At 39.0% G+C, this 22930-nt stretch overlaps 1 protein-coding gene across 1 annotated transcript; it reads left to right on the top strand.

Annotated features, from left to right (window-relative positions):
• Positions 1–18152: 18152 nt before the first annotated feature.
• TPBG (trophoblast glycoprotein) lies at positions 18153–22578 on the top strand. The gene is made up of 3 exons (XM_032152512.2): positions 18153–18713; positions 18820–19082; positions 19796–22578. Exon 3 carries the CDS (start codon positions 20133–20135, stop codon positions 21393–21395), a length of 1263 nt encoding a protein of 420 aa, XP_032008403.1. The 5' UTR covers positions 18153–18713; positions 18820–19082; positions 19796–20132; the 3' UTR covers positions 21396–22578.
• Positions 22579–22930: the final 352 nt, after the last annotated feature.

Raw genomic sequence — 22930 nt, 5'->3', positions numbered from 1 at the left:
GGAGTTGCTGGGTCGTATTGTAGCTTTATGTTTAATATTTTTTTAATTGATATGGTGTATTAGTTGATTTTTAGATTTTAAACCACCTTGCATTCTTGGATGTAAATCCCACCTGGTCATGTTGTATACCTTTTTTACATATTGCTGGATTTTATTTCCTAGGTTTTTTAAAAAGAATTTTTACATCTATATTCTTAAGAGATATTGGTCTATAGTTTCCTTGTGATACCTTTGTCAGCTTTTGGTATCAAGGTAATAATTGATATCACTAAATGAGTTGGAGAATATTCCCTTTTCTTTATTTTTGGAAAAGTTTGAGAATTGGAATTAATTCTTCTTTAAAGGGAAAACTCACTAGTGAAGTAATTTGGTCCTTGGCTTTTCTTTATGGGAAGTTTTATGGTTACTAATTCAGTCTCTTTACTTATTATAGGTCCATTTAGCTTTTCTATTTCTTTTTAAGTCAGTTTCAGTAGCTTTTGTCTTTCTAGGAATTTGTCCATTGCATCTAAGTTATCTAACTTGTTGGTACTACTGTCCATAGTATTTTTTTATTCTTTGTATTTCTGTAAGGATGGTGGTAATTTTTCCTCTTTTATTCCTGATTTAAGTAATTTGAGCCTTTAAGTCTAAGAAATTCTTATCAAATTGGTTAATCTTTTTGAACAACCAACTTTCAGTTTTGATAATGTTCTCTATTACTTTCTTTTATTTATTTCACTAATTTCTGTTCTAATATTTATTATTTTCTTCCTTTTACTTGCTTTGGGTTTAATTTGCTTTTCTTTTTTTAGTGTTTTATGTTGATGTTTTTTCAGTGTTTGAGATCTTTCTTCTTGTGTTTTAATATAGGAATTTATAGCTGTAAACTTTCCTCTAAGTACTGCCTTAGCTGCATTCCATAAGTTTTGGTATGTTGTGTCTTCATTTTCATTCATCCTAAAATATTTCCTAATTTTGCTTTTGATTTGTTTTGATGTATTGGTCATTTATAGAATATTGTTTAATTTTCACATATTTGTGAATATCCAAAATTTCTTTTAGTTATTAAATTCTAATCCTAATTCCATCCATTGTGGTCACAGAAATACTTTCTACAATTTCAATCTCTTTGAATTTATTGAGGCTTGTTTCATAGCCTAGAATATGGTCTATCTTAAAGAGTACCCCATGTGCTCTAGTGAATGTATATTCTGCTGTTGTTAGGTGGATTATTTTATATATGCCTGTAAGGTCTATTTTGTGTATACTGTTCAAATTTTCTATTTCCTTGTTAACATTCTGCTTAGATGTTCTATCCATTATTGAAAGGGAGATACTGAAATCAACTATTATTGTTGAATTGTCTATTTTTCCCTTGAGTTGTGTTGGTTTTTGCTTTACATATTTTGAAGCTCTGTTGATGGGTACATATGTGTTTATAATTGTTATAACATCCTGATAGATTGATCCTTATCATAAAATAACCTCTCTGTCTCTAATAACCTTTTTCTATTTTAAGGTTGATTGTGTCTAATATTATAGCAATTCCAGCTTTCCTATGCTTGCTGTTTACATGATACACCTTTTTCAATTATTTTATTTTATTTTATTTTATTTTCTGTTTTTGCAAGATGGACTCACTCTGTTGCCCAGGCTGGAGTGCAGTGGTGTGATCTCAGCTCACTACAACCCCTGCCTCCCAGGTTCAGGCAATTCTCCTGTCTCAGCCTCCCGAGTAGCTGGAACTACAGGCACATGCCATCACACCTGCCTAGTTTTTGTATTTTAGTAGAGAGGGGGTTTCACCATGTTGGTCAGGCTGGTCTCAAACTCCTGACCTCAGATGATCCACCTGCCTCAGCCTCCCAAAGAGGTGGCATTACAGATGTAAGCCACTGTGCCCAGCCAATTCTTTTACTTTATTTATTTATTTTTTTTGAGACCAAGTCTTGCTCTGTTGCCCAGGCTGGAGTGCAGTGGTGTGATCTTGGCTCACTGCAACCTCTGCCTCCCAGGTTCAAGCAATTCTCCTGCCTCAGCCTCCTGAGTAGCTGGAACTACAGATGCGAGCCACCACGCCCAGCTAATTTTTGTATTTTTAGTAGAGATGGGGTTTCACCATGTTGGCCAGGCTGGTCTTGAACTCCTGACCTCATGATATGCCCACCTTGGCCTTCCAAAGTGCTGGGATTACAGGTGTGAGCCATCCCCCCGGTCTAACTCTTTTACTTTCAAGCTATTTGTATCTTTGAATCTAAAGTGTTTCTCCTGTTGACAGCGTGTGGTTACATCATGTTTTCTTATCTAGTATGACAATCCCTGCCTTTTGATTGGATTATCTAATCAATTCACATTTAACACTAGTATCGATATAGTTAATGTTTGCAGTTTTAATTTTTGTTTTGTCTATTTGTTTGATATCTTTTTTGTTCCTCTATTACCCCTATTGTGTTCTTTTGCATTAAGTGAATATTTTTAGAGTAATATTTTAATTACTGTAATTACTTTTAAACTATTTTTAAAGTTTTTTTTCTCAGTGGTTGCACTACGGTTTGCCATACATGTCTTATCAGAGTCTATTCCAAATTTATACAAACTTAATTAAAGTGAGGTACAGAAACATTACTCCTATATAGTTCTATTCCCTCTTTCTCCTTTTTATGCCATTATTATTATACATATTACATCTATAAATGTTACTAACCCAATAATATATTGCTATAACTATTACTTTGTAAATTTTATGTCTATCAAGCTCAGAAAAGGAAGAACAAGTATACGCAGTCATGTGCCACTTAATCGCATTCAGTCAACGATGGACCACATGTATAACATATATGCTGGTGGTCCCATAAAATTATAATACTTTTAAAAAAGGTATTTTTACTGTACATTTTCTGTGTTTAGATACACAAATACTTTCCATTGTGTTATGATTGCCTGCAGTATTAAGTAGAGTAACATGCTGTACAAGTCTGTAGCCTAGGAGCAATAGGCTATGCCATATTGCCTAAGTGTGTAGTAGGCTATACCATCTAGGTGTGTGTAAGTATACTCCATGGTGTTTGCCCAACAACAAAATTACCTAAAAAATGCATTTCTCAGAATATACCCCGGTCGTTAAGCACAGGCCTGTACACATAGAGTTTGTTATGTTAACCTTATTATTTACCATTTTTGGTTTTCTACATATGTTCCATTGATTCAAGTCATTATCTGGTGTCATTTCCTTAGCCAAATTCAACTTGCTCCCACACTCCTTTATGCTGTTATTAGCAAATATATTACATTTCTATATGTTCTGGCCCAACAATATATTTATAAACATAGTATTTCATACAACTTCATTTTAAATCAGTTGAAAGATGAAATAAGAAACATGTTTTTATACTTTATAACTACATTTAATTGTTATTTTATTAATAAGTTAAATAAATTCACAATTAAATTCAGACTGGGGTACTTTTGAGGCCAGTCTCCCAGATTTTTTTTGAGCTAAGGAGGACTCTTCTTAGCTCTCTCTTTCACTGATTATGTCTGTGAACAGCTGGCCTGTGGTTCAGCTTGTTGTTCTTAATAAGGGAGCCCTATTGTTGTTGAGAGTATCTTTATGCTTGAGCTTCTCCACACTCCTTTTCAAATACAGTCAGTTCAGAAACAGGTTCAGAGCTCTCTTTTCTTATGGATGTCTCTCCCTCAGAACAAAATTTCTGAGCCACTATTCCCAGTACTGCAGAGAGTGGGGTGCATAGTCTCTGATCTTTCCAGCCTACCTTTCCTGGTATGAGACTTCTGTGTTATGAGTGTTAGGATGAGGGCAATTCAGACCCCAACATTCTTGACCTGCTGTGCTTGGGGCAGAGCCTCTGTGTGGGTGGGGGCTAGGTGGAGGAGGAGAGCACTTGACTTTTCTGCAACACTCACCAGGAATTTAGCCTATTTATCTTGGAGTTAAAGGGGATAAGAAACATTGACAGCCTGCCCCTTCTGGTGAGATGTGTTAACACTTGATTAGGAGCTGAGGAGGGAATCCATCTTCTTGGCCACACCCACTTGGAGTGGAGCTTCTTTCACTAGTGTCCTTTTAAACACTACGGTGTTTAAAACAAGTCTCTGCCCTGGCTAGGCAGAGACACAGACTGGGCCTTCCCTAGGTGGAGACAAATTCACCCTTTGCTATAAAGGGCCTAGTTTTGGAATGGTAGTTGTGGAGAGTCTGTTTTCTGAGAAGCCAGTAATAATTAACGATCTTATTTAATACCCATTTACGGATGAAGTGAAAGTATCCTAATTCACACAAATAGGAATGACAAAACGGGAGTCAAAGTCAGGTGAGTCTAACCTTGAAGGCGTAAATCATATTCTACTACCCACTGAAGGAACAATTTCTTCCTCCATTAAAACTAGAGAATTCCCAAAAATTATAAGGGAGGAGAAATAAATAAGCGGTTAGAAGGAAAGAATAAAAACAATTCAACAGAATTGGTCTGGATTTCCCAGGAACTACCTCGTAACTGGGGGACTTTTTTATTCAAAATATGCTTATGACATATGAAGATACTACCAGCATCTGGCCTTATGTTTTCCCTTTTTTTTTGAGATGGAATTTTGCTCTTGTCGCCCAGGCTGGAGTGCAATGGCGCCATCTTGGCTCACTGCAACCTTCTTCTCCCGGGTTCAAGAGATTCTCCTGCCTCAGCCTCCCAAGTAGCTGGGATTACAGGTTCCTGCCACCATGCCTGGCTAATTTTTGTACTTTTACTAGAGACGGGGTTTCACTATGTTGGCCAGGCTAGTCCCCAACTCCTGACCTCAGGTGATCTGCCCGCCTCGGCCTCCCAAAGTGCTAGGATTACAGGCATGAGCCACTGTGCCCAGCCTGGCCTTATGTTTTCGTATTAGCTACATTGCAAGACTCTTAATGTCTCCTATTTATATTATATTTAACAATCACCTCATCCCATTTACAAATTATTCACAAATCACTCTTTAAAGCTGACATGCTTCTAATGTGATGAAGTAATTCTTGACAACCCTAATCTTCACTTCTATTTTCCTAAAGTTTTAATTGGCAGAGCATTTTTAAAAATACCCTTTTAACATTTGTTAAGTTAGTTGTATGATTTTTCCTCTCTTATCTATAAATATTATGAATAAAACTAAAATTTCCAATGTTAAATACTATTTTAATCTCTGGGAAAATGCTACTTGTCTTCCTGGGAAAATCTTCCTTTTGTACGCTACTGAGTTTCATTTACTAGTATATCTGCAACTAAATGTATGTGTTATTTAGCTATAATTTTTTTGTTTGGTACTGACATTGTCAAATTTTGTGATTAGAGTGTTGGGCAAAGCAATCAGAACACAGCACTAGTGGCATCTGTTGCAGATATGAAATAGGGTTTATTAGAGGTGGAGAGAATTCACAAGTAGAGAAGTAGTAGAATGCGTAAAATCTTCTAATTTCTCATCCCATAGTTTAGGCCAGAAGGCATGCCCTATGGCCATTGTTGCTATGGGGAAGGGTCCTGTCCCATTAGGTTGAACATATCTATCAGGACAGGAGCGGGTACCATGCAACATTGGAGCTCTCTAATCTGGAAAGTGGCCTTGTTAGAAAGATGGGGGTGGGATTTTCAGAGCTCACAAGCTGTTGTGGTCTGTTTTCTCTTCAACTGACTGTGACCTGCTAAGCCAACTCTGCTAAGCCATCAAATAGAGGAGGAAATTAGCCTCAGAGGCCATCCAAGTTTGTCTTTTCTCACAGGATTTGCTTGTCTTTCATAGAAAATTAGAATGCTTTTCTTCTTTTTCAATGTTATGAACTATCTTAAATAGTATAAAGGTAATAAAACTGTTCTTTGAAGTTTGATAGAAGTCATCAATAAAACTGTAAGGGCTTGGCACCATTTTGGGGATAGCTATTTGAAAGCTTTTTCACATTTTTTTCCATTATTTTCCTACTTTTTCTTGTGCTAGTTTTCCTAATTTATGTATTTCTAGAAATTGTTAATATTTATGTTTCCAAAGTTATGGCATAGTACTTTCTTATAATTTGAAATTTTTATTTCATTTCTTGGGTTATGTCCCTTTTCTTATTCTTAATCTGTTTTTGCTCTATTATCTTGTAAGATAATAGAGCTTTCATCTTAAGAAAAATTTATATATATTTACAATCATCTTTTGGATTTGTTAATGATATCATTGTTTAAAATTTTTTAATGTTTGCTTTTTAATTTATCAAATCTCTGATTTTCCTTAGATTTTCTTGTTGTTTACCTAATTTGAGAGTTTGGTGTTTAAATAACTTATTTTCATTATTTTATGACAAAACCAGTTAAAAATGAATTTTGACCAGGTGTGGTGGCTCACACATGTAATCCTAGCATTTTGGGAGAGATTGCTTAAGCCCAGGAGTCTGAGACCAGCCTGGGTAACACGGTAAGACCCCGTTTCTACAAAAAAAATAAAAATATTAGCCAGGGGTAGCACACACCTGTAGTCCCAGCTTCCTGGGAAGCTGAAGTGGGAGGATCATTTGAGCCTGGAAGGTTGAAGCTGCAGTGAGCTGTAATCATGCCACTGAACTCCAGCCTGGGCAACAGAGTGAGATGCTGTCTCAAAAAAAAGAGTTTTCTCCTAGTAATAATGGATAGCATTTATAAAGTTCTCATAATGAGTCAGAGAGTCTTCAAAACAGACCTATAATGTTTGTACTATTCTATTCCCATTTTCATATAAGGGCACAGAGCACTTAAAATGTCTACCCAAGCTTCAAAGCAGTATAACCAGGATATAAATAAAATTTTTTTGGCTCTAGAACTTGCTCTTAAACACTACATGATGTTGCTCTGGCTAAGTTTCAGAATTCTCTCTCTTTTTTTTTTTTTTTTTTGAGACAGAGTATTGCTCTGTTGCCCAGGCTGGAGTGCAGTGGTGCCATCTCAGCTCACTGCAACCTCCACCTTCGGAGTTCAAGTGATTCTCCTGCCTCAGCCTCCCGAGTAGCTGGGATTACAGGTGCGCACCACCATGCCCAGCTAATTTTCTGTATTTTTAGTAGAGATGGGGTTTCATCATATTGGCCAGGCTGGTCTCGAACTCCTGGCCTCAAGTGATCTGTCCACCTCGGCCTCCAACAGTGCTGGGATTACAAGAGTGAGCCACCGCACTCAGCCCACAATTCTCGAAAGACATTTTTCTCATATTTCCAACTTGTCTACAATTCTAAAATTTCCTATTTTTTATTGAAAATTACATTTTTTATTTCCAAAGGGTAAATCTTTTATTATTAATTCTGATTTTATTTTATTGTGGTAAGAAAATGTGACCTATTTCATTTCTGCGTTTTGAAATTTATTTAAGTTCAGTATTGCCTATTAGTCATATTTTGAATTTATTCAATGAGCACTAGAAAATGAGAGTATGATGTATACATACATAATGTAATTATAACCTGAATTACATTATGATTCTTCATTATCTTATTTTTTATTTGCATAATCTATCAAAGATTCTATCAAAGAGCATCTAAAAGTCTCTACTACAAATGTTCTCTTCATAATTCTTGTATTTTTTCTTTACATATTTTTGTTATTCATTGCATAAAACTTTATGTATATTTTCTTCATTGTGAATTATACTATCATTTTCTTAACAAAATTACCCTCTTTTTGCTTCTTTCCCTTATGTCTGATATTAATAATTTGCTCCTTACATTTTTTTGTTGTTTGCACTATTTGATGCATTTTTACCAGGGCTTTTTAATCTGGTTTTTAATCTGTCAATCATTTTTATAAACAGTATATAGTTTGTTTTATGACTCAGTCTATGAGTCTATTATTGATAGAGAGTTTATGCTGTTTTACTTAATACCATAACTGATAGGGTTCATTCTGTTTCTGAATCTTTAAAACGCTTTTGGTTTGGTTCTACTTTTGCTATATCTTTTTAATTAATTTATTTATTCTTACCCTTTGTTATGCAGTGATTCTTTTTTTTAATAGTAATTTGGAATATATGCACCCTTTGCTAATATCTAATAAACTTTACTCTACTTATCTTTTTTGGTGCCACACATTTATCCCCTCACAACTCCAGAGAAAATTCCCATTTGAAAATAATGGTAATAAGTTTGCTTTCTCCCTTTTCTTTCACCCAAAATCATCAAAAAGAACAAGAAAAATAGGAAACAAAAAGTGCAAACTCATTTTTAGTGGAACAATGACAGAGTTAAATCCCCAAATAACACAATAGGGGAAATGGCTCCTACAAGCAGTGGGATTGAGCATGAAAGAAGAAAGAAGACACTGTAGATGTAGATTTCAAAAAAAGTGTCAGAAAGTACATTTTTGGAAAGTGAAGTACATACTTTGAGGTGGAAAAGATCAATCTTGTATTTAGCACAGGATGCAAGGACTACTGGCAGATGCTTCCCTAAGACTGGGTTGGTTCTGTGAATCAGAGGAGTCAAGGCTAAATCAGGACTCTCACAGATCAGTCATATTTGCAAGAGGTAGTCAGTCTTTGTGGCAGAAGAGAGGAAGAGAAACTTCGCATTGTGAAAACTTCCACACTTGATTATTTCTTTCTGTTGGGGAAGCATAGAGGTTAAAGTGACTCATACATAACATCCTGGATTCTAAGGAAAATTCTAGTTTCTTGGAACATTGCCAAGATCACCTTCACTTTGTGAACCTTCGACGGATTGCTGGTCAAGGAAAAATCTTACCTGTCTGAAAGATGAGTAAGAAAAAGAAAGCCAGACAAGAATGGCAAAAGCAAATGCCAGACCAAAAAAACCACCAAAAAATGTTGCATTAAAGCAGATGAAAATAGTAATCATGTATTCTGGCCTAAAATTTTTTAAAAGACAATATTTATAGCAAAAATCTCTATAAAACAAGAAGAAAAAGAAGAGATACTAGAGTTCAACAAGTGCTGAAAAAATACATCCAGATGATTAAAAAATGTAAAAAATGAAATGTTATAATTTTGAAGTGAAGGCCTTCCTATGACACAGAACCCAGAAGCCATAAAAGAATGATAAATTAGACTCTATCAAAATGAAAAACCAAGTTGAAAAACTTCCAGGACCAAAGGCATTAAACAAATGAAGAAATATTTGTAACTAATTTAATAAGGTACTAATTTCCCTAGTATATACAAATCTATTGGGAAACGAAAGAAAAAAAAAACAACAACCCACTAAGCTAGACACAGCGGCATGTGCCTGTAGCACCAGCTACTCTGGAGGCTGAGGCAGAAGGATCACTTCAGCCCAGGAGTTCGGGGCTGTTGTGTGCTATGATCACACCTGTGAATGGCCACTGCACTCCAGCCTGGGCAACATAGTGAGACTCCCATCTCTTTAAAAAAAAAAAAAAAAAAAAAAGGAAGAAAAAAAGGCAAAAAAAAAAAAAAAACCCTTCACTGAAACAAAATGAGCAAAAGATCTGAACAGATGGATTCAAAAAAGGAAATGTAAATGGCTTTTAAACATAAAAAGAGTGTCAATCTTATTTTTAACGAGAAAAATACAAATCAGAGCCATACAAAGATTACATTTCACATGTAAGACTGGAAAAAAATTTTTTAATGATAACATCGTCCCAACATTGTTGGTGGAAATATAATTGTTACAGTCAATTATATCTGAACAGTGCTTTGGCAACCCCTATCAAAATTACAAAAACCTATATCCTTTAACTAAGAATTTCACTTCTAAAGATTTATCCTACAGATATACTGGCCTGTGTGGAAGATGACAATGTACTCAGTCATTGCTGCATTGTTTGCAATAGCATGAGACTGAAAACATCCTCATGGGGGGTGTTATGTCAGTTCACGGTAGATTGCATCAATAGCCCCATTTCTTCAGACCTTCCTTTACAAGCCTTTTGCCATGCCACTTTGCAGGGCCCTTTCACTTTGTTTGGGGTGTAATTCCATGTACCTTGGCTTTAGTATGTGATTTGCTTTGGTTTATAGCATATTGGCAGATGTTAGGCAAGCAGTATCTTAAAAAGGATTTACATGATTTATGTTTGCTTGCTCTTGTGCTTAACCTGTTGCCATAAGAATAGCATGTTTAGGCTATTTCACTGGCTTAGGAGGAAGGTCAGAGCCATTTGGAACAGAATTGTTTTATATCCATACTATGGAATGCTACTTATAAAAAAATAAAAAGGAATGAATTATTGATACTTACAATAACATGGATGAATCTCACATTAGTTATGCACAGTGGAAGAAGCCAAATTAATAGAGCACCAACTTCATGATTCCATTTATATGAAATCTAGAAAATTTAAATTAGTCTGTAGTGACAGAAATTAAATTAATGGTTGCCTGAGGATGGGGTGGTTTAAGGGTGGCATGTGAATAGAGGGATTACAAAAGGACATGAGAAAACTTTTGAGAATAATGAATACGTTCATTTTCTTGATAGTAATGATGGTTTCAAGGATGTATACGTAATTATCCAATGGTACACTTTAATTATATGCAAAAGAACATTAAAAAAGAAACGTAATGTTAGGATTTGTAAGGCTGAGTAATAGGTGCACAGGTTTTTATGCTGTTCTGTATTGTTGAGTGTCTTTGCTGTATTTAATAATAAAATATTTAAATTCACTTAAAAAAGAAATCTAGATTTTCACACTGGAGTTAGTTGATTTAACAAAGTAGTGGGAACAACAGATTTCATGAAAATAGAGCCCGTGTGTGTCTTCTTCACCATTGCTTCCTCAGTTCTCAGAACAGTGCCTAGAAGCACGCATCACATACTCCAAAAATATTTATGTAATAAATAATGAATAAACTCAGTTTATCCATAGCTACCAGCAATTTTCCTATTTTAAAGAAGCTTCCAATTTCTTATGATGAAGCTTGGAAGTTATCGAACAATTTTTGAGTGATAGCACATACTCTGGAGGGTGGTTGTGGAGATTATCAGAAACCTTGAAGTGTCTTTAGTTTTCTTATGAAGATGCAGGGCTTGTATTCAGGCAGTCTGCAACAACAAAGCTCTATTAGTTGTTTACAGGTGGCAGCCTCTGATTATTGAACACTGTTTGATCAGTTTTTGTGCCATACTGGTTGCAAACCATTTTGAATCTCACCCCTTTGTAAATGTCACCCACATCAATATTTTGGGGGTGAAAGTACCGCCTGATGTCACACATTTCTTTGCCGGGCTTCTATTGAAGTTCAGTATGGGCATCCTTTGGAGTGTGCCCCGCACCCAACTCCTTTATCCTATCGCTACCCACACTGTTCAGGCCATAGGGTTTGACACTGGCTTGACTTTATCTCCCTAGTTAAGCTCCTTAACTTCCTTTTTTTCACTCCAAGGTAATATGATAAATTTCTATTTCAAAGTACATAACATCTCTAGTACTCTCTTCCTTAGCTTTCATATGGGAATCTAAATTTGATACTCAATTTTGTATTTGAACATTTCAAACAGTGCTAAGAGCCATCTTATTGACCTACGTATTTTAACTCACTGGGTAGGACTTATAAATAATAGAGAAGCCTGGGTCATGTACCCAAACTTCGGCCTAACACTATCTGCTGAACCTCTGCCATGGACGTGCAATAGATTGTCTGTCAATGTGCCAGTATTGTAAATTTTTTTAAGGGAAATTGCTGGCTTTGGAGGTAGCCCTGTTTGGAAGACAAAGTGAGTACACTACAGAAAAGCACATTAATAAACATTTATTGAACTGTGTTAAATTTAATTGAAATTAATTGAGTTTGGATGGTGGCTACAATTGCAACTGCTCCCATTTCTTGACTGAATTCCAGTCTTGGTTTAGAACCCATCTTGGGTAAGAACATTTGGCAAGAATCTCTGCGAACATCTTCCATGTCACCTCCAAAGTGGAAATAATGTACATTAAAAAAGGATATTAGGTAACATTGCTAATTTAAATATTTACCATAACTTCCTTTTAAAAGACAATAATTTCAATCAAATAAGACAGGTTCTTGAAACAGATAAGTGTCTTGTCCTGTTCTTTCTCTAGGTATTTTTTCACTTCATCATAATCAAACTTGACTCTTTAATTAAGAATTATTAGAATTTCTCTTGGCCATTACTTAAAATATAGAAGCTGACTGAATACCATGTATCTGAAATATTAAGTTCAAAAGAGAAAAAAATTTTAAATAAGTTTTCTGTGATGTTAGGCTACTTAGCATTATGTCTGTATTCTTACCTTCATAGTGTATAAATCACCAAGACTTGTCGATTCTCTTAAAAATTTAAACAGGTTGCTTTCAAACTTTCAGAAAACCAATGTTTCTTCTTCAAAACAAATATTTTATAAAGCCTTTTTTATTTTACAAAATGCATCTTGATAAATAATTTAAAAAGTACATACTATATTAACTAGAATATTAAAGGATAAATAAAAGAAGAATATTAGTTAATATGTAGCACTACATGTAAATACTTGGGCATAACTACGATAGAAACTCAATGAAGTGGTGATAGTCTTCTGCCTACTTATAAATAAGCTAGGATTTAAGAGAAGTTAGACCAATATTCAAATGAATGTTGAAATAATTTTTAAAAATATTAGACATTTTGAAATAAGAATCACTGCAAATGTAACAACTAAAAATGCAAACTGATACTATATTGATGATCTGAGTAGAATGAGTGGCATGGTTATCAGAGATAAAATTTTGGCAAAGTTCCAAACAAAACAATATATATTCTTTCCTTACAGTGTTAACTGTTACTGGAAAATTCAGCATATAATAAAACCATACTATAAGTATTTGGAGCTTAAATGTAAAATGAGATTGTTTCTAGGCTGAGAACTTCAGGTTTTTATCTAGTCACACTGGGGATAAATTAAAATTTCTCTTGGTCATTATTTAAAATACAGAAGTTATCTGTAATCTTATATTTAGAATTCTAAATGTATGTATTGTTACCTTCAAAGTGAATAAATCACCAAGATTTGTAGATTATCTTAAAAATTTTTATAGGTTGTTTTCAAACTTCCTAAAAACCAATGTTTTCTTTTCCAAAAATATTTTAGTGGCACTGGGTGCAGTGCCACTCTGTTGGGAACCACTGTTCCATGTAATCTTATGGTCTATATAATAACCACTGGTCTATATAATCTGTTGTTGCCTTGCCAATCTTTTCCTTCTACTTTAGTTTGGCTCTTTGTTATCCCTCACTTGAACCACCCAACTTTTCTCTCTGTTTTGTCTTCTTTGTCTATAATTTACCTTTTAAACAGATAGCAAATGTGATCTTTCTAAAATGCACTTGTGATCATGTCATCCTTCTGCTGAAAACTTCCATTCACTCCCCATCACTACAGGATAATACAAACCTTTTATTTTTATTTATTTATTTTTTTGAGATGGAGTTTCTCTCTTGTTGCCAAGGCTGGAGTGCAATGGCGTGATCTCAGCTCACTGCAACCTCTGCCTTCTGGGTTCAAGTGATTCTCCTGCCTCAGCCTCCCAAGTAGCTGGGATTACAGATGCCTGCCACCATGCCTGGTTAATTTTTGTATTTTTAGTAGAGATGGGATTTCACCGTGTTGGCCACGCTGGTCTCGAACTCCTGACCTCAGCTGATCCACCCACCTCGGCCTTCCAAAGTACTGGGATTACAGGTGTGAGCCACCGTGCCAGGCTGGAATAATACAAACCTTTTAGACTGGAGGTCAGTAATCTGATCCCACTATATTTCAAATCACCTTGTACCACTCCCTCCAATGTGTCAATGTGTGCTGTGCTCTGCTTTGTGTAGTCTCTAGAACTGAATAAATTCTCAGGTTTTTCACCAACTTACCAATCTTTTGTCTGTCAAGTTCTTACTAACATAGTCTTCCTTCAGTATGCATGGGGATTGGTTTCAAGAGCCCTGTGGATACCAAACCCCACAGATGCTAAAGTTTCTGATATAAAATGACATAGTATTTGTTTATAACCTACATGCATCCTCCCACAGACTTTAAATCATCTCTAGATTATCATACCCAATATAATGTAAATGCTATGCAAATAGTTGTTTTACTGTATTTTTCATTTGTATTATTTTTTACTGTCGTAGCATTATTTTTTCCTGTTTCTTTTTTCTGTATATTTTCAATCCCCAGCTGATTGAATACATGGGGCAGAAGCTGAGTATACAGGCCGATTGTGCTTCAAAATGCAACTCAGGCATTTCTACCCTAGTAAAACCTTCCGACAGTCTCCCCACTCCATCCCATGTTTGCACTTACCGTATGTTTTGTAACTATTTGCTTTCCCATTAGACTGTGAGTTATCTGAGGGCAGGGATTTTTATCCTATCTACCCTTGTATTTCAAGTGCATCAAATAGGTGGACAGTATATAGCCGGGGTCTTAAAAAAGCATTTATTGAATTAATGTTGAGTGATCCTGTAATGGTGACTATTTGGAGAGTTTGGATATTACTATATACAGTCATCCCTTGTTATCCTCAGGGAGTTGCTTCCAGGATCCCTGCAGATACCAAAATCCATGGATGCTCAAGTTCCTTAAGTTAAATGGCATAGTATTTGCATATAACCTATGCACATCCTCCTATATACTTTAATTCATCTCCAGGTTGCTTATAATACCTAATACAATGTAAATGCTATGTAAATAGTTTTTATGCTGTATTTTTTTGTGGCTTGTTTTGTTTCTGAGATGGAGTCTTGCTCTGTCATCCAGTCTGGAGTGTAGTGGCATGATCTCAGCTCACTGCAATCTCTGCCTCCCAGGTTCAAGTGATTCTGTTGCCCCAGCCTCCCCAGTAGCTGGGATTACAGGTGTGTGCCACCACACCTGGTTTACTTTTGTATTTTTAGTAGAGATAGGGTTTCACCATGTTGGCTAGGCTGGTCTCAAACTCCTGATCTCAAGTGATTTGCCCACCTCTGCCTCCCACAGTGCTGGGATTACAGGCATGAGCCACCACGCCCTGCTGTATTGCTTAGGAAATAATGATAATTTTTAAAAAAGTCTGTACATGTTTGGTTCAGATGTAACCACCCATTTATTTTCTTTTGATTATCTTCTATCTGTGGTTTGGTTGAATCCAGGGATATAGAACCCACACATATAGAGGGCTATATTTTTCTTTTACTAGCCACAGCACTTATTGTACTGACTGATGAGACAAATACATTCCTTTTGACCCATTCTCTAGTTTATATTTTACTTTAGTTTACACATCTCAGAACAGAAGCCCATTCCTTCTAAAGTGACTTGAAGTTTTCTTTTTAATCACTGACAATTTTAAAAAATTATTTCTTCATGAATATACATATATACATGCATAATTCCTGGTGTTTTTTTTTTTTTTTTGGTCAAATTGACCCTCAAATTGATGGTTTTAGTTTTAAGTGTTGGTTCATGGTTTTTTGACATATGTGCTTGTTGTTCACCAACACTTGACTTTGTTTTAGTTACTTTTCAGATTTGACAGTGTTCACATGTATTCAATTCCTTTGCTAATTTGAGACAGAGATCAAATGAATTAGTCTTAAATAATCTTGGTGTTTGTCCACGCTGGACCACGTGGCTTCTCTCTGCTAGTTACCATAAGGGTGGTCATAACCACTCATAATTCTTTTTATACCTATCTTATTCCTTGCCTAATCAGGATTTAGAAGCAATATTTCAATAATTTACTAATGACTTTCCTTTGGGTCATTAGAAGAAAAATGGTCCCTGTAGAAACAATCTTCTAAATAAATGATAGTGTAGAAACATTTCCTGGAGGCTACAAAGTGACCTCTTGAAATACACTAAATTGGTTCTTATCTGTCGGGACATTCAGATCCTTCCTTTATTTCACTTTGGAATAGAAGAATAAATTGGGAAAAATGTGCTCTGCAATCCTCTGCCCTGCCTTAGAGTATGTAAATAGCATCATGCACAAAAAATTTTCAAGCTGTCAGGAGTAAAGTAAGTATGATAATTTGGGATAATTAAATGCTTAAGACAATCAAAATAGAACTGATCCTAGTAAGCTTTTCTCACTTGAAGGAAACTTCTTTAAAAAGTAGTTACTGATCTAAATGTCTTTCAATAAGGCTGTTAAATAAATTGTGGTACAACAATCTACAGTTTGAAATGTTTCAGTCTCTAAAAAAGGAGAAGCATACCTATACGTATGCACACAGAAAGATAGATGGTTGTTTTTCAAAAAGAAAAAATGTGAATAATTCATATACTATGATCCCATTCACATAAAAAATAGCAGAAACAGAATCGAAATATTTACAAAGAAGGAGGGCATTGACTGGAAAGATACACACACCAAACCATACTCAATTCTGCATTGAGAGCTTTTGTTTCCATGTCTATTTCTTTCTTTTACCAGATTATCAACTGCTGTATTGCCAGATCAAATATAGGATACTCAATTAAAGTTGAATTTCAACTACAAGCAACAAAATTTTGGGTGCATTTCCCAAATATTGCATGGGACACACTTAAAAGGTATTCGTTGTTTATCTGAAATTAAAGTTTAACTGAGTGTCCTGTATTTTTATTTGTTAAATCTGGCAACTCTATCTTAAAGAGACTTTATTTATCCTTGTATTCCTATTACTAACACAGTTACAGCGATATAGTGGATTACAATAAATAACATGAGGGGGTAATTTAGGAAAGAACAATCAAAACAGGTGATTTTGCTAAGTATGTGACATATTTATCTCAATTTTCATGGAAATATCTTCAAATTTCATTAGTGGTCCTATTATAGAAGACACACAGCAGGCAAGTGTCAGAGCTAGAAATGACCCTAAATTTCTGGGTCCCTATTCAGCAGCCATAAGCAATTGCCAGCTGCAGGAAGGTGGAGGCAGAAGAAGTGAAAAGGGAACAAGAGGTGAGGTTTACGTTCTGCCTAAGTGGAACAGAGTAGAACTTTGCACAAACTCCTTAATCTTGCCTAGAGGCAGAATGTGGGATGTACTATATGGGAGGCAGGCAAATCTGGGCCTGGTTCCCACCTCCATCACTCATTTGAACAAGTTATGTAATTTATTTTTGCGTCAATTTTCTTGTCTGTAAAACTGGAGTGAGAGGACCTAACTTGAGTACCGATGTGAAGAGTCAATGAGATAATATCTGTGATCAGCACAGTGCTTGGCAAGTGGAAGACACTCAGTCAAGCTAACTTAAAGCCCCAGTGTTTTCATTTGTACAACAGAACAACAACAATAATAGCAACAAGCAATAATACTAACAATATTTATCTTGCCTCTGAGTTGTCTTGAAGATCAGATGAGAATATATATTACGTTTCTAAATTCTAAAGTGTATCTCACTCTCCTAACAAAGCAGTTGGTCTTCAGATCAGGACCAGAGTTAATATCATGCCAGAGCATTATTACAGGTTTTTTCCAATGAGTAATTAATTTTATTTTTAAACTTACCATACAGTAAAATTAACTCTTTTAGTTTACAAAGTTCTATGAGTTACAACACGTTGTATAGGTTTATGTAACCACCATCACAATCCGGATACAGAACATGACTACAGCTTTAGAGATTCTTTTTCAAAGTGTTTTACATTCATGTTGCAAAACACTTTTAAAAATAAGAAAAGAGATGTAGATAAACGTGCTGAAGATGCAAATTAATGAAACTAGCTTTTGTGCACAAATCTCTGCAGTTTCCAGTGTTTTCAGCTTTTGTCTGAGCCATTTTTGCTGTCGGCTTTGCAGACTATCTCTTTCTGTAAAAGTAATCAGGCATCCATTCGAGAGTTGGGGTTTTTCTTCACACTAAAGGCACATGTCCCAGGCACAAGCCTCAGGATCCTTATTTGATCTTTTTTAATACGACCAGGTCTTAAATTTCCGAACCATGTTTTCCCCAATTGCCATTTTCTCTCTAAAATGAAGAAGCCTGGAATAACCAGCACCTTCTTATCCCTTCGGGGAAATTATTTAATTGGGACAAAGGGGATATGGAGTTACAGAGAGCAACGATAGGGCTTTCAGAACCCAAAACCTGTCTGGTATAATAACAGATCGTTCCGGTAACCAACCATTAAATTTGTCCCTCTCCCCAACCCCATCCTCTCCATCACCATCTGCCAGATGCCCCCTGGGACAATCGACTTTGAAACCAAACTTCTCTCCCAGGTCAGCTCCTGCAATCTCCACTCCCCACCCTTGGAGCTTTCTCCGCAGAAGTGACTTGACACACCGCGCTACATCTGGGGAGGGGGGCGGGTCCGCTTTCCAGGTGACTCAAGTCTTTGCTATTTGCCTTTTGTTTCTGGGATGCCTTTGGCTGCCTTTCTCTTCCATCTGCTTTTAATTTTGGTAAGAGAAAAGCTAATGAATCAGGAATGAATCTCCTATCCACTAATCTTTTTTTTTCTTTCTCTCTCTCTCTTAAAGTTGGCGCGCTCTCTTCACAAGTTCCATCACTACCCAAGAAGTGAGGGGGCGGGGGGGGGGGGGGGGGCAGGCGGGAAGGCATTAATTACACCTAAATCTGAAGTTTGCGGCCTCAGGTACCACTTTGATGGGGAGAGCTTCTGAAGCTTCCATACAACCTGCTGTGCCTTTGCTGCTGCCGCTGTAGATTTTCAGCTCATTTCCTTCTGCTGCTGCTTCGCGCTGCCCTGTCATGCCTAAATCTATCTCGTCGCTGCCAAAGGTGCCTGAATCAGGGTGAATTCCACGAGATTCACCTGCGGTTTTGCTCTCGTCCAAGGTAAATACAGTATGCAAAATGAGGAACCACCCAAGGATGTCGGGGAGGGGGGAGAGAAAGGGATTCCCTCACCTTTTCCGGCACATTCCTCGTTAATTTCCACCAGGAGGAGGCGCGCAGCCCAGCTCCCCTAGTCTCTCTTCTTAAATCCCCCTACCTACGGCTGCTGAGGTTGGCCGCGCGGCGGGAGTCTCCCCGACAGTCCTGGCCCTCCCCCGCCCCCCGGGTTGGTTTTTCCCAGCTGCGGAGGTTGGGAGGTTGGGCCAGGGGCTGGAGTGCGGAGAGAGTCGGCGCCCGCAGCGCGGAGCCGGGAAGTCGTCGCTACTCTGGTGGAACTCAGAGTTGGTTCTGGAGGCGGCGGACGTGGAGGTGAGCAGTGGGAGCCCGCGGCCTGGGAGAGACCTGGGAGGCGTCGTTGGGGCCCCTCCCCATCCTCGGGTGGAGAGTAGCGTTGGTTCGGGTTGCCAGTCTACCCCGAGTCCCACTGCTGCTTTGTTCCCAGACTCTCCCCTCCTCTTTGGAGATGACTTGAACCCCTTTGGGATCCGAGGGGCTGGCGGGGCGCGGGCTGGGGGGCGACAGTTGTAGATCCACTTCCTGCTAATGCGAGAAGGTACAAAAAGATCGAAAAGTCCTGTAACTTGAAACTTCCCTCGCATCCTGACCGGGACCGGGTGGTGAGGTCCGGGCGGGGGCGGAGACACCCGGAGGCCGACTTTCCGCCGAGGCGGTGCGGGAAGGAACCGGGAGAGGGAGAAGTTTGGTAGGGAAGGAATTGGGGATTAAGCGAGAAGTTAGACGCGGGAGACGAGTCTCCTCGGGAAAGGCGGAGGTGGGGAGGCCGGTCGGGTTTATTTAGTGTGGGCCAGGGGAGAAGGAAGACTTTGCGCTCTGGGTGTCGGATGCGCGTCCCCCTCCGGAGTAAGAGAGACCGGAGGGGTTGGGGAGGCGAGGCCGGGGCGGGCTTTCGGAGGGAGGTCTCTGGGACAGAGTGGAGACGACTAGACTCGAAAAGGCCGAGTTTTGCACTCCGGAAGCCGCTGCAGCCACCGCTGCTCACGCCTCTCTCCTGCTTGTCCCAGGTCCCTCAGAGGATCCAGCGAGGGGCGCCAACAAGAGGCGAAGAGGTGCCACCGGGGCGGCGGCAGGAAGAGGAGCGGGAGCAGGAGCGCGGAGCCAAGCGTCCCGACCCCCCGTGCGTACTTTCTGGAGGGAGGGGGCGGGGGAATCGGCCCCGGAGGGAAGCGCCCGGTAGCGAGGGGGTTAGCCAAGTTCCGGCTGCGGCGCCACTCCCTCGCTTCCACGAGAGGAAAGTTTTTTTTCCAGACGCTTCCGCCGGCTCGCGCCCTCCGGGCCCAGCCTCCCGAGCCTTCGGAGCGGGCGCCGTCCCAGCCCAGCTCCGGGGAAGCGCGAGCCGCGATGCCTGGGGGGTGCTCCCGGGGCCCCGCCGCCGGGGACGGGCGGCTGCGGCTGGCGCGACTGGCGCTGGTCCTCCTGGGCTGGGTCTCCTCGTCTTCTCCCACCTCCTCGGCATCCTCCTTCTCCTCCTCGGCGCCGTTCCTGGCTTCCGCCGTGTCCGCCCAGCCCCCGCTGCCCGACCAGTGCCCCGCGCTGTGCGAGTGCTCCGAGGCGGCGCGCACAGTCAAGTGCGTTAACCGCAATCTGACCGAGGTGCCCACGGACCTGCCCCCCTACGTGCGCAACCTTTTCCTTACCGGCAACCAGCTGGCCGTGCTCCCTGCCGGCGCCTTCGCCCGCCGGCCGCCGCTGGCGGAGCTGGCCGCGCTCAACCTCAGCGGCAGCCGCCTGGACGAGGTGCGCGCGGGCGCCTTCGAGCATCTGCCCAGCCTGCGCCAGCTCGACCTCAGCCACAACCCACTGGCCTGCCTCAGCCCCTTCGCTTTCTCGGGCAGCAACGCCAGCGTCTCGGCCCCCAGTCCCCTTGTGGAACTGATCATGAACCACATCGTGCCGCCTGAAGATGGGCGGCAGAACCGGAGCTTCGAGGGCATGGTGGTGGCGGCCCTGCTGGCGGGCCGTGCACTGCAGGGGCTCCGCCGCTTGGAGCTGGCCAGTAACCACTTCCTTTACCTGCCGCGGGATGTGCTGGCCCAACTGCCCAGCCTCAGGCACCTGGACTTAAGTAACAATTCGCTGGTGAGCCTGACCTACGTGTCCTTCCGCAACCTGACACATCTAGAAAGCCTCCACCTGGAGGACAATGCCCTCAAGGTCCTTCACAATGGCACCCTGGCTGAGTTGCAAGGTCTACCCCACATTAGGGTCTTCCTGGACAACAATCCCTGGGTCTGCGACTGCCACATGGCAGACATGGTGACCTGGCTCAAGGAAACAGAGGTAGTGCAGGGCAAAGACCGGCTCACCTGTGCATATCCGGAAAAAATGAGGAATCGGGTCCTCTTGGAACTCAACAGTGCTGACCTGGACTGTGACCCGATTCTTCCCCCATCCCTGCAAACCTCTTATGTCTTCCTGGGTATTGTTTTAGCCCTGATAGGCGCTATTTTCCTCCTGGTTTTGTATTTGAACCGCAAGGGGATAAAAAAGTGGATGCATAACATCAGAGATGCGTGCAGGGATCACATGGAGGGGTATCATTACAGATATGAAATCAACGCGGACCCCAGATTGACAAACCTCAGTTCTAACTCGGATGTCTGAGAAATATTAGAGGACAGACCAAGGACAACTCTGCATGAGGTGTAGACTTAAGCTTTATCTCTACTAGGCTTGCCCCACTTTTATCCTCCACTTATAGACACAACGGACTTTGACTAAAAGCAGTGCAGGGGATTTGCTTCTTTGTTATGTAAAGTTTCTTGGTGTGTTCTGTTAATGTAAGACGATGAACAATTGTGTATAATGTTTTACCCTCTTCTTTTTCTTGGAACTCCTCAACACGTATGGAGGGATTTTTCAGGTTTCAGCATGAACATGGACTTCTTGCTGTCTGTCTCTCTCTTAGTACAGTTCAAGGTGTAGCAAGTGTACCCACACAGATAGCATTCAACAAAAGCTGCCTCAACTTTTTCGAGAAAAATACTTTATTCACAAATATCAGTTTTATTCTCATGTACCTAAGTTGTGGAGAAAATAATTGCATCCTATACCTGCAGACGTTAGCAGGCTCTTCAAAATAACTCCATAGTATACAGGAGCACCTGCATCCAAGAGCATGCTTACATTTTACTGTTCTGCGTATTACAAAAAATAACTTGCAACTTCATAACTTCTTTGACAAAGTAAATTACTTTTTGATTGCAGTTTATATGAAAATGTACTGATTTTTTTTAATAAACTGCATCGAGATCCAGCCGACTGAATTGTTAAAAAAAAAACAATAAAGATTCTTAAAAGAGTTACAGTGTGTGCAAGTTTGCTTTGAAAAAAGGATTAAGGGCAGGGGTATTCAAAGGTCTTGGTTCCGATGATAATTATTACTTAACATAGTTGAGAATCAAACTGTAGCAATGTCTAATATAAATAGACTTGGGAGATCGTTTTGAAATGGTGGATCCTTTTAGTATTTAAATGGCGAGTTTGAGTATTCATGTGACTATATGGTCCCAAAGTTAATGCTATTTATGAAACAGTTTTGTAAGAGCATAACGAAGTTGGTAAAAGCTAAGCGTTCTGTACAATAAACAGTTCCCAGTTTGGGGCTTTTTCAAGGCTAATGAAGTTATTGTTGGTCTAGAAAAATAGTATTTACTTAATAAAACTCTGTTTGAAATTGTTCTGTGGATTTTTAGAGCAGAATTTGAAACAAATATAATGCAAATAAATATGAAGATAAAATGTCTTGAAGACAATATTCTGAAATAAAAGATATAAAATATAAATTTAAAAAATATTTCTCAATGTCATAATGTAAATTGAAACTTAGATTTTCTTGAGGATATTTTCAAGAAAACATTTAAAGTGGAACATAAATGGTCTTTAGTTTATCAGAGACCCAGCTAATATGTTTAAAAAGTTGACATGGTTCAATATGAACTTGAGGAAATAGCCACAGATAAATGTCTACATCTGTAAACACGTGTCTCAAGTATTTATAGGTTCTTATCTTCAGTTCGGTGTTCAAGAATTTGAGGATATTTTGATTTTAGCTAAGCTGTTCATAATGTAAGTATATACACCTTTGTGAAGAATAAATCACATTTAGATGTAAATACAGGCAATCATTAATTGATACA

This window comes from Hylobates moloch, unplaced genomic scaffold, assembly GCF_009828535.3.
Source record: "Hylobates moloch isolate HMO894 unplaced genomic scaffold, HMol_V3 SCAFFOLD_2, whole genome shotgun sequence".
Lineage (NCBI taxonomy): Eukaryota > Metazoa > Chordata > Mammalia > Primates > Hylobatidae > Hylobates > Hylobates moloch.
Note: the sequence above shows the minus strand (reverse complement) of the source record. Positions and strands in the feature narration are given on the sequence as shown.

Coding starts and splice junctions, on each gene's coding strand:
- TPBG (XM_032152512.2), top strand. CDS start 20,133: ATGCCTGGGGGGTGCTCCCGGGGCCCCGCCGCCGGGGACGGGCGGCTG.